This window comes from Crocodylus porosus, unplaced genomic scaffold, assembly GCF_001723895.1.
Source record: "Crocodylus porosus isolate Cpor-Errol unplaced genomic scaffold, CroPor_comp1, whole genome shotgun sequence".
Classification (NCBI taxonomy): domain Eukaryota; kingdom Metazoa; phylum Chordata; order Crocodylia; family Crocodylidae; genus Crocodylus; species Crocodylus porosus.
This window is the reverse complement of record NW_017728886.1, coordinates 61894710-61907587: the sequence shown is the minus strand read 5'-3', so window position 1 is coordinate 61907587 and position 12878 is coordinate 61894710. Positions and strand designations below refer to the sequence as shown.

General features: G+C 42.9%; 1 protein-coding gene across 1 annotated transcript in view; it reads right to left on the bottom strand.

Annotated features, from left to right (window-relative positions):
* CHN2 (chimerin 2) overlaps nucleotides 1-12878 on the bottom strand; it is a 225466-nt gene that overhangs the window by 117079 nt on the left and 95509 nt on the right. Inside the window, exon 3 of the mRNA XM_019535388.1 lies at nucleotides 5326-5381. Within this exon, the coding sequence (XP_019390933.1) occupies nucleotides 5326-5381 (56 nt within the window). The remainder of the gene's footprint in view (nucleotides 1-5325; nucleotides 5382-12878) is intronic.

Genomic DNA, 12878 nt, shown 5'->3' with positions numbered 1-12878 from the left:
TGGAACCTCGTGAACCAACGGACATCCTATAGAATAAGAAAACTAACAACTTACTCTAAGTCATCTACTTGTGCCAACTCGGCGAACCTCGAGGGCGGCTATAAAGCTATCTCCAATCCCGCCCCACAAGCTGCGCGCTCGCACAGCTCCGCAAAGCCTGCAGCTCCCCTAAGCGGTGCCGGAACCGCTAGCCCGGCATTCCGCCACAGTCATCAATATCAAATACTCAAAGCTGAACTAAAAACGGTGTCCTGAAGAAACACTAAGAGGTGCCTTTGAAACAAACTGATGAGCCTCTGTAGATATCTGTGATGCTCTACATACATAGAAATAGATCAGTCTATTTTATATACAATAGCACTGCTGCTACTGGGGCTCCATCAGCTATTCCAGGACCTCACCAGTAGTGACAGCAGGCCTCCCCGCCACTGATGCCATGAGGGCAGCAGCTATTCTCTGGCACCAATGGTGCTGAAGGGAAGGGAGCACTGGTTCCCATGCCACAGGAGTAGTTCTGCTCCCTGAAGGCTGTCAAGGACTCAGCTGTCAGACCCAGCAAAGTTCTCTTGAATTGTGGGGAACCCCTGTAGTGCTACATGGCACTGTCCCCAGGTAATGTAGTACTATAAAATGTAGGGCTACAAAGAAGTTTCTGTTTCAAACAGGAACCTTTTTAACAGTGGAGCTACCATCTTTGTGTCACTTCAGAATATGTGAACATACTAAAAAGGTGCATATGGAGTTACAAAATGTAATGCCTAACTGCAGAATAAGTGTGTACTATTTCCATTTTTTAAAGTCAATAAAGAAGACAAGCTAATTCCAAAAGGAAAAGCTTAATCCAAAATTAGTGTTCATACACAATTGTACCTGTATAAAAAGTGTGAATTACAACTGATTTAGGAGGGTTTTTTTGGTACAGCTGTGTGTGCAGAGCAGTTATGAATTCTGATAATACCATACAATGATGATATCTTTAAGCTCACTTTTAGTAGCTATCTGGATGGAAGTTAAAGGTTCCATGACACTTCAGCTAGGGACAGAAGTTATACATAAACCGGTTTAAGTGATCAGAAGTTGGTTTAAACCTGCAACATAACAGAAGTTCAGTGCACTTCAAACATTTTGAAATGGCCAAAACTGGTTTAACATAAACCTGCTTGGATGTAGTATCACATGTAACTGATGTAGGTCAAATCAGTTCATGGAACTTCTGTCCCAGAACCCCTTCCTGGTTCAAGTTAAATCACAGTCCCCCAGTATCCCAGGATGCTTTTCAGCCCTGGGCTATGCCGTCTGCTCCAGCAGAGCAGGGTCTGTCCCAGCCCTCTGCTCCTTAGCTGGAGCCCTATCACAGCTCCTACTGGCAGAGAAGGGAGGTAGGGGAAAACGCTGGCACCAGACCCCAGCCAGGGTCTACCTGGAAGGCAGGAGGGTAAGGGGAAAGCCCCCAGAGGCTTTTCCACCCTCCCTGTTCAAGTGGAGGCAAGGGGATATGGCCACGCCCTGACCTGACTGAGAAGGATGGGGGTGGAGGGTGTTGAAACCCCCGTCCGGTCCCACACCAGACCCAAGCCAGAGTCTACCTTGTTGGGGGTGGGGGGGTGGAAGCCCCTGAAGGCTTTGGGAGCTTCCCCCTTCTCCCTCCAGGCAGACCTCAGCCCACACTCCACTCTCCACCCCAACCTGTTCGAGCTGGGAATCGGGACATAGCTAGTGGAATTGCTTCTGACTCCAGGCAGGAACAGGGAATAAAGCCCCCGCTTTAGGCTTTCCCCCTCCCCCTGACATGTGGGGCAACACCTGGTGTGAGGTCTGGTGGGAGGGGTTTCTCCCCCAAACCTAAAGTCTAATATGAAGTCTAATAACAAGGAGGCACTAGGCCAGGGATGGGGGGCCCTGCCAGGGGTGGGGAATGCCCTCTGAGGCTGGGAGGCCTAGCCAGCCCTGGGCTAGAAAGACTGTTCCCCCTTCGGGGAGGAACTGCAAGGGTTTGGGGGGTATGTATGGGGCAGCCAGTCAAAAGATGAGGCCTGTTTGTCTATATTTGGATGCCTTCAACAGTGGACAGCAGACTGGGAGGTGTGCTCTTTCACTCCCCATCTACTGGTATGGACCACTACAGGGGTCTGACTGCCTTTCCTGTTTCAAAAGTGAATGTCTGTTGACTTGCTTATCAGTTCAATCTATGCAGTTTAGACTAACCCGCAAAGATTGAATTGATTTGCCTGGGGCTTTTTGACTGTCTATACTTAGCCTTTAGCATTTTTTTTTTAAAAGGAATAATAAAATCCTGCTCATCAAAACAAGTTTTAAAATCTAAGGCAGTATGTCCAATGTAGTATGCCATTGCAGAGTTCTTAATTGCTCTGTTTGTCTACACATTTACTCCATTAGCAGTATCTATTCAATCATTATGCTTCTTGATTAATCCATGTTTCTACAAACTATAATTGAATAAAGTATTATCTATTCATGTAAGTGAATTAGAAGTAAGGAAAAGTGTGAATTTAAAGTGGAATAGCTAATTTACCCCATGTGGATATTCTTCCACAGTAAAGGGAAAAATAGTGATTCTGCTTAAAATTTACACCCTACCTTAGTTCAAATTAGTTTACCTGTGTAAACCAGCTAAAAGATGTCCAAATTAGTTTAAATGATTTAACCTCAAATTTGGAATAAAACACTGATCTTAAAATAGGAGCCTCCATAAAGGGGAGTTAATCAAGAATAGATATTCCAGAAGAATTTCCTAGATGTTAAAGGTAGATAAGGGGAGTATGATAGTGAATGCATGCTAACCATAGCTCTTTTGAAGCTTGGAGCTGAATGACTAAAAGGAAGAAGTCATTATCTGGATTTCATTTAATGAGAAATCTATGGTCTCTACTTGTGAAAAATGCTATGGTTATAGAGACCTACATATCATCTGTCTTGTATGACAAAACAAGATAAAAAGGTCTTGCTCACACTTTTCAGCTTTTATGCACTAGAGTCCCAGAGGTCCACCATGTTGGTGTTTTTCTTCAGCAGTTTTTGAAAAAGAGAAGGAGAGACAGACACTTTAACTACACTAGCATTCTGCTTGTCCTTTTTATGATCTTATATATAAAATTTGGGGACATCCTGAGCTGACAGTGCATGAAAACTTATTCTGAAGCTAAGATCTTGCTCATTCTACTGTAACCCGGGCGGTACTCTAAGAGGTACCTTCTTTCCAATTGAAGGGATCAAAGCAGGTGCACAAGTGCTGTGGGAGGTGTAGGTACTCTCCTCCCCTATCGAGCAGAGCCAAACCCCCAGTGGGGACTTAACCATATACGTTTTAATACTGGGAACATAACAGGCATAAATCAAAGGGTATAGTGGGCACTACAACACCCCAAGGGGGCAGGATTCAACAGAGGTTAGACGTTTACAATCATGGGGTTACCAAAATATAAAACTCAAACAGCAGAGCAAACAATATGAGTTGGTGAAATATACAAAGGGCACAAAATGCAAAATGACAAGGAAACATAGGGCCTTGGTACCTGGAGGGGGGGAAAAGAGGGAAAACACAGTGGCCCCTTTCCACTGTAAGAAGATTTACTTCTTGTTAGCTCACTCACCCTAAGTCACCTCAGCAGGGATTTGAACCCAGATCACCCATATGATAGGGAGAAACACTGCCACACAGGCACAACTGGTAGCACTATTCTTGCCTGCTAGGGGCCTTGACTGTCCTGGACCTCACATCGAGCTGCCTGGCCTCTGACTGGGGGAACTGGAAGCAGAGCTGGGAAACTCTCTGCTGCTCAGATCCTTCCTGGAGCTGGGGAGCCTCTCCTGCCGGCCCCATGCCGTGCTGCTGAGGGTCCCACTGCTGCCTGCAGGTCCTGCTCTTTCAGGCTCTTCTGCGGCACTGCTGCTGGCTCAGCTATTTGAAGCTCCTTCCTTGTTGTCCCTCGCTGGTCTCTCCCCTGAGTCAGCCCACGCTGTCCCTTTTATCCCCCTCCAGGTGACCCAAGGAGCCAATCGGGACATGGGGGGGGCCGGGGGGGGTCAGTCTCTTGGGCCTGCTTGGTGTGGAAACAGAATCCCAAGTCCTCCAATCATCTTTTGCCCTTTCAAAACCCCTGGGCCACGTCACTGCCAGCCAGCCCGTCACGCTACTATCAAACAATTGCAAGCTGGTATCTATGACTGGAAGTCGAAAGACAGTATTATATATACACAACACTGGACAGCAATTCATAAGATCTGGGTTCAATTCCAAACTCTGATACAGATATTTTATGTGACCTTGGGCAAGTCACTTAATCTCTCTAAGCCTCAATATTTCTTGCATGACAGGAGTATTGTAAGAGAAATCATTTACTAGTTGAGAGCATGCAGATAACTTCAGAGAGACAGTCTATTTATGTAGACAGGTCAAAGCAGAGGTTTATGATATTTGAGAACTGAAAAAAAATGTTATGTATTGTTTCTTGTATATTCAGAGTTTTTAATATCATAGCTTGCATATTTTAGGTACCATTTGTTTATTATATGTAGTAGCTTAGTATTACCAACACATATTATTATTGTTATTAATTTGTACTCTAAGACTTTGTAGTTACTTTGTCCTTGAGATGACAGAGACCGAAACCAAACCAATATTATTGACTGAATGGAGAAGACAATATGTACCTACTATACCCTATTTTTACAATTATAAAGCTGTAGTACTGAACAAGAATTATTACCATATTCAACAGAAAGCTGAATAAAAACAGTTGTATTGAGCAAACAAAAGAAGACAAAGGAGACTTTACTATTCAGCAATCTTTTTAGCTCCAAAGGCCTCTTACATTGTACAAACTTTTAAGCTTCCATTATATGAGTGAACAATATTCTAATGTTATTTAATATTTTTTAAGTTTTGAACACTCTTGGTCATATCTGACACATGAGTCTTCCATAAAAAAGTGTTTTCTATGAACTGAAATTATATGAATCATGTTATTCCTATTACTTCAATAAACAAAAAAAGAACAACACAACATTTTAGGCGGTGTACTAGCACATCATGCAATGCCCAATTAGTATCATAATGAAAAAGGGGTCTCTAATGGGCAGAGTCTGCACCCTTCAATTTCCATGCTTATTTAACAAACATTGATTTACTTTTTCATGACTTACCTTATAATTTGCAAAAATGATCTGTTCTATAGAACAGTATGTTTCATAGTATTAGAAATATTAAGCAGACTGTTACTCTCAGACTATATGAAAGATCTCCAATATTAGCGTGCTGCTGACAATTCATCAGATTTAACAAGGTACAGTGAAAGAAGAACTGACCTCCCGAGGACAAGTGATTCTCTTGGGACGTGGTGCCTCTTGTTGTAACTGGTACACTGTCAAACACAAAAAATGCAAAGATAATTAAAGGATTGCAATATACACAACAAACTTTTCGTAAGATATTTAGCCAGATGCTCTAAAGAAAATGCAAATAGAGAAAGGAGGGAGGTGTAAAGAGTCATTTTTAGAATGTATGTAAGTCAAGTGATTTATATGGAAATTAGGCACTAAATCATAAACTGACAAAATTGATTTTTTTAGTCTTTGAAGTGCAATTTAGTTTTGTAATTGTTACTGGCACTGTTACTATACTTTGGTGGGAAATTAGGTATAAAAAATTCTCTGGGTGCCTCAAGATAAAATTGAATATTTATATATAATACGACTGAAGAACTCAATAATCACATTTCTAAATACAGTGCCAGTGCTTTTCACTGGCCACAAAAGAACTATAAGAAAATAGAGTTCACTAGAAACACACCAATGAACACTAAATACAGAAATTATCGCCATTTATGAATATATGAAACCCCAAGTCCAACCTGTGCTTACATTCTTTTAAAAGTAATATATTACTGGATGTGGTACTCAAATATATCACAGATCAGCTTTGCTTACCCCTAAGGATTCCTGAAATCAAAAGCATCCTAGAGTTCTACAGTGTGGGAGGAGATTGAACTCCTTTCCTTGCAGCTGGCTCTTACCTTTCTAGTATTTAATGAGACCCTTTCCTTCTTACTATTTCAAAAGCTGTGGCTGGGGGTTAATATACAGTGACAGTAATCAATTACAATGAACCAGAACGCTGCTCCATAACCCCAATAAAATCTGTAAGGCTTGCTTTGCCTTCCTGTTGACAGGACCTCTGTGTATTGCACATGGAAAGAAATGCATCATGTTCACAGTACTGTACTTCCCCCACCCTGCACCCCTCTGTTATCCACACCCAAGACTTCACTGAAGGCCCTCTGTGAAAGCGAGGGTCAATGCTGTGGGGGAAAAAAAAAAGAGTGAGGGAAAACCCCCTTGACCTTTGTAAACAATGAGATGTCTGCTGTCAACTTAATCCAGCTGGTGGTTGTATTATCCCTTCTGCACAGTGCCATAGTGCCATTTTAAAGACAGGCTAGTAAAGCTTGGAATGTGTAGTAGCCCCGGGCATTTTCACAAGTATCATGGTAACTGGTGATTTCCCCAGCTCCTTGAGTCATGTAATTATGTAAGAATCCCAGATTTCATTTACTAAGAGAAAAGAAAGGAATTTTGTTGGCCTCATAATTGTCAAGTGATGATTGAAAACTGTAGCTCACACTGCTTTCAAAACAGAGAAGGAAAAATGATATTTCTTAAAAAATAATGTCTCTTTTCAGGGGAGCTACTCACAGTGGTCAAACATATGGGATAACAATGCTGGTTATACCCTTTTCTGGTTACAAAGAACACCTTAAAATGAACTCTAGATGCTCTGAAAGCAGAAGGCAAACAAAAAGGGTTCCAAATTTGCTGTTGTTAAGTCTCATTATTTTTACTGCCTGGCTCACAATTTCTAAATGCTTGAAACTGGCAATACTGCTTATATACTTATATAATACTACCTAGCAATTTTTAACTCTGTCACACGTTTTCAGCAAAAAAGAGAAGAAGCTAGGGGAATTAAAAAGTGGGAAATTCCCCACTATTTCATAATTTGAAAAAAGTATTTTTAACTTTATTTTTTCTAAAACCGAAAAAATCCTGAAAGCAAAAATGTTGTTGAAAGCAAATTTTCATTTCTTTCATAATGAAAGTTTAAATTGCCTCTAAGTCAGGGGTCAGAAACCCCAGGCACATGTGCTAGCACATGGCACGCAAGGCCCCTTTACTCGGCAGGCCACATCCAGCTGGGCTCTGGGCAGCTGCCACTGCCCACAGAGCCCGGGCTGCTCACAGCAGGAGGCAGGGAGGCTGCAAGCCATGCTGGAAGCAACCCGGGCTCCATGGCTGGCAGCAGCTGCCCACAGTCCAACTGGATGTGACAGGCAGGCTGGTTGGTTGCCATGTGTGCCTCACAGACCACTGTTGGAAAGGGGTCAGGGCTGTGCTCTACTGCCCAGGCCTGCATGCCTGCAAAGCCTGGCATCCCTGCAAGAAGCAGCAAGGGGCGAGTGGGGGAGCTAGGATGCATGTCCCCATCCTGCTGGGCCAGCAGCAAAGGGCAGGGCATGCTGCATGAGTGCACTGGCCCCCACAACCCCCATCTGCATCTCCTGGGGACTGGCTCTGGGACCAGGGGAAGGTGTTCGCACGTAGCTGCTGCCCTGGGCGGTCCCAAGGGGGTTCTTCTCATGCCCAACCACCAGCTGGCCAGGCTGATCTGTGCTGCCTGTCCCAGGCCCCACTGTGTTAAGCCAGGAGCTGGGTCACTGCTTTAGGGTAGCACAGACCTCAGCGGTGACTAATTTTGGGCCAGAAGTGTCCCAGCGTGATTTGCCCTGCCCCTGCTTGTGCAGCTGGAGCCTAGTCTGCAGTGGAGAAGGGGCCAGCCCTCCTCCCTATGTTCTATGCCCCGACTCCTTCCCTGCCGTGTTCTTGGGGCGTGCCTGCAGCCACCACCACCAACGAGCAGGGTCAGGGCTCTGGACCCCAGTGCAGCTGCCTACTGCCAGCAGTCTGGGCTCCTCGGTGGGTGGCAGGGGCCTGCCCAGAGCCTGGGCTGCTCTCAGCAGGCAGCCTGCAAGATCTTGTGCTGGGGTCAGAGGCCCAACCTCAGTTGTTGTTGGCAGCACGTGCAAATGCACCTCAGGGCAGATGGCAGGGAAGGTGCCAGGGCTGGACCGCCGCAACATGAATTGGGCCTCTCAACTCCACTGCCAGCCACCCTTGGCATGCCAATATCTTCCAAGTCCAGTTTGCTGAGGTTTTTGGCACTCAGCCCAAAAACTTTGCTGACCCCTGATCTAAGTACTATACACCAGTAGTGGTCAACCTTCCAGCCCCATGAGCCAGATGAGAATAGCAGGGCTGGTCCACAAGCCAATCCCATGGGCAGGGGGAATCCAGGGCTGGATTCAGCATAGGGTTCACATGCCAAGTTAGCCCATTGGTGTGATCTGGAACACCAGCCTGGTCCCATGCACTGGATCTGGCTATAGACCAACTCTGGAGGCTACAGCAATTATAATGCTGTAACTCCCCCACTGCCAAATTTCTGGATCCATGGGGAGACACCAAGCTGGATAATACAGCCATGTGAGCTGGATTCATCTGATGGGCTGAAGGCTGAGCACCGCTTTGATAAACGACAGGATCACTGAGACTGACATCATTGGTGGAAAGGAGAAATAAGGGTTGAGGAAGGAAGCAACAAGGTACAAGACAAGGAAGGATAAGTACAGTAAGGAGGAGTACAGCAATATAGGGCTTGAAAATTAAATGCAAGAATTATGAGGCTGACTTGGTGAAGGAAGAAGAACCAACAAAAAGATTCACTAGGAATGACCAGCAAAAATTATTATGAACTGAGGAAGTGAGCAGTGTGGTTGTAAGAGAAAAGTGATCATTGGTACTATGTGTAGTGAAGTGGGGGGATAAAGAGAAGGGGTCTGATTTTAGACATGTGGAGGAGAAAACAGTGAGAGGACTACAATGAAAACTACTAATAATAATTCAAACACTGTTTGCATCTGTTGGACAAGGAAGAAGCAGAAGCATAAAATGACCCCAAGTTACTGACCTAAATGACTTAATGGATGATGACACACTCAAGAGCCATAGAAAATGTTGTGAATAGGAAGTTTCTGAGGAAAGATAAGGAGTTCATTTTTGGCAATGTTAACTGAAAATTGACAGCAGGACAACCCTGTAGAGCTGTTGGAAAGATAAGCTAAAATATCAGATTGAGTGAGAGGGGATAGGTCAGGAACTGAAGGGAAGGCTCAAGAGTTGTCACTAAAAAAAGGTAGATGAAATCAAGCAATTGGATGAGTTCACCAGAGATAAGCAAGAAAGAAAAGCTGGAGGGCAAGAACAGTCAGCTGGGAATTCCTACAGAAAGTGCGTGACAGGAAAAGGGTGGGGGAAAAATCAACAAGAGACAGCCAGATAAAGGGAGAACAAGGAATGGAGAGAGTCTTAGAAATGGAGAGAATAAGATGTTAAAGGAGGAGACTGGATATGAGTGACAGTATCAAAAACTGCACTCTTCTCTATAGATTTTGTTCTTTCCTCAAATGTTTATTATATCTGAGCTGTCACACAAGTCAAATACTATGGCCAAGACATTAGAAAATGGGTCCTGAAAACAAAGTTCCTATGAGCCTACTTAAACACCTAATTAAGTGACCTAATTTTCAGAGTGCACCCTGCAGCTCTCATTGATTTCAATATGCACATTTGCAAAAGTATCAAGCACTCAGCACTTTTGATGACGCTGACTTCAGCAATAGCTGCTAGGCACTCAGAACTTTAATAAAATCAGGTCTCTTAAATAATTATCTATATAATTATTTAGGCACCTAACTTTTTGAAGAACTGGGGACACATTCTGCTTTATAGGAATACAGTGGCTTGAAGTCATAACAAAATAGATTTCTTTTGACAGTATGAAAGATGTGATTGACATCTGACCCAATCCACCTCTGTGCTTAAAGCTGACAGACAGGTTAAAGATAAATTCTCTTTGATTACAAAAAAGACCACACTTTGAACAAAGGGATTCACTATTACTTTAGCCTTGGGAAAATTAACCTCATAAAAAGGGATCACATGCAAAAATGAAATTTATTACTGCCTCTTAGAGAATGGCATCACGCTATCACTGGCTTTTGGTTCCTATATCAAAACGCAGACAACATGTATACTCACATCCTACCACAGTGACTTAAGAAAAACCTTGTGCTCTTCTACCTAGAAAAGGTAGAATATAATTTACTTCCTGCTGTCTTTTAAATTCTATAATGAGTCACAAGCCTAAGGCACCCCATCAAAGCTGGATCCAGAGGTACAGTCAGTATACCATGCCATGGAAGCAGCAGCTATGGACTTTTTTTAAGTCCCCGAAGCAAGTAAGAATCACTCCCACCTCTGTGCTCCCTCTATGCTCAATGGCACAACCCTTCCACCCCCTCCTTCCCAGCTGCTGTCTATAGCTGTCCCAGAGGTGGGGAAGGGGAGCTCCAGAGCTGCTCCACCTGGGCCCTACATGGAGCTGGGCTCAGCTAGGGGGAGTGGCAGCAGCAGACAGCATCCTCCTCCCTACTCAGTCTCCCCAGGTGTTCTCTGCCAGCCCAGGAGCAGGCATGAGGGAATGTAACCCACCCCCTGCTGCTGCTCTCTATAGCCAAACCTGCTCCATGTTCAAAATCCTGGATCTGCTCCACCCTCTACAAGCATACATCTAAACATCATCTAGTACTCACATATGCTCTGATGGAGAGTGTGATTCCATATCTTCATTTTTATGTACTGCCCTAAAAACAACCGTCCCCTTTCTGGAAAAGTTTTATAAAAAAGCTTTCACTTGCACCCTTTTGCTTGAATTCAGCCAGGTGTTCAGGCACCTGCTTAACTTTAAGAATAGTAGTCCCATTAAATTTTGTGGGACTACATGCATGTGTTTAAGGAACACTAGGGATGTATACACATTAATTAATATGCTTTTGCTACTGCACATTAAATTTAGTACCTCTACTGTGCGGTACTAAATAAATGTGCATTAGCCTGCCATAATGCACAGTAGTGAGAGTGCATGCTTTTGTAGTGACACTTAATGGGCAGTAGCCTATTTTTACTGTGCATTAGCATGTTAGCACAGTTTTTGAAGTGATACTTTAATGGGCAGTAAAATAGGCTACTGTGTATTAAAGTGCATGTGCAGATGCACCCACTGAAAAGGGACCTTAGGTACTTACTGAACCTGGACCTGTATATTTTTGCACATTGCTCTAACTTTTCCAGCTGTTCAGAGGTAGACGGAAAAAATGTTTGTTAAAAGTTAACCATAGAGATGTGCTGGTATAAGGATATGCCCTCATCATCTTGTTATATAGGTGTCTGTATTATCAAAATAATCTTCCTGAACACTGAAGCATAGGACAAGTCTGAAAAGCAGCTAGCTGGTACTATCCTTCTGACAGTAGAATCCTTTAACATTTCATTACTGGCTGAAGACTTTTCATGCTGGAACTAGGCCTCTTTCTGCAACAGCCTTTCTGCATAGCTGCGTGTCTAAGCATAAGAAAACAAGCTTTGAGAAATGCTACTTCACATGTTCCAGCTCCTTAAAGACAATGCATGGTGGTCCTGATCCTTGCACCCTGTTGCAACACTGGTGGTTTCAATGAGGCTCTATGAGGACACAGTGAGCTGCCTATGTGGAGAAACTGGTAGGATTGTAGTTTTATAACACTCATAACATGGCAATAAAGTACCAGTCCACTTATGCAATAGTTAAAATATTTTAAGGGAAAAAACCCCCCCAAAAACATATATATTTTGATGATACTCTGACAAACTGAAAAAATGGGGACATTTAATAAAATACCTTAATAATGATGTTTAATAGATACTGAATACACATGAACACTAATCTTAAAGACTCTGATGTGACACAGTGGTAGATCATAATGCAGATTAATACCACTACTGTCTGTAATCTTCCCAGTGATTAACTCAAAATTGTCAGTGTCTGAAGGAATAAAGCAGCAGCTTCAAAGAAACTAACACTGCAATGAAAAACATATGTTTGTGGAAACTGTTCTCAGTAATAATCCCTGTAATTTTAGACTACTATCAAATGTGTTTAAATACACTGAATGTTGGAACTGTGCAACATTTTCCAAGGTCATTTATGCATGGAGCTGAGCTGCTGAGCAGATGATTTTGTCAACCACCACAGAATTGGCATCTTGAATATATTTGAATAATAACCTATTTATTCAGACTGTGTACATTAGGTCTGTTTGCTTAAAAGTTTCCTAGGGTGGTATGTATGCTTTCAGGAGAAAGAAGCAAAGGAAACATTCTTAGCTGCATTGTGCTAATCTGACAACTGCATCACAAGTGATGCAATTCTGGAAGGATTTTTTAAAAGTATCATGCTAATTCCCAGAGTCTTCCATAAAGTGGCTGTGTCACACCTCAGAACCCTGACACCAAAAAACTCAGTGGGAGTTTTGCAGTTGACTTTGATGGGCCCAAGACTTCCCACATACCCTCTTATTTAAAGTACTCCTTTAACAATACTCTCAGATAATCTGTCATTAGTATTATTAATTTTTAATAATCTTTTTAATAATCACATATCTTTTTTAAAGGAAGCACTGCCTCTGAAAAGAACAAAATTCAGAAACTCCTGGTGGGGGTGGTAAAGCAGGGTTTGGCTCAGCCAGCTACTTAAGTCTGTGCCTAACTCTGAGTATGAGTAGTGCTACTGAAATAAATATAATCCTACTGAAGATTTACATTGTCACTTTCTTTGTAGCTATTTGTAAGTAATATTTTCTAGGAACAGCAGAAAAAATGCTACAGTGAAAATCGTAAGTCTAAGGAAAAGTACTCATACCTGTAATCTT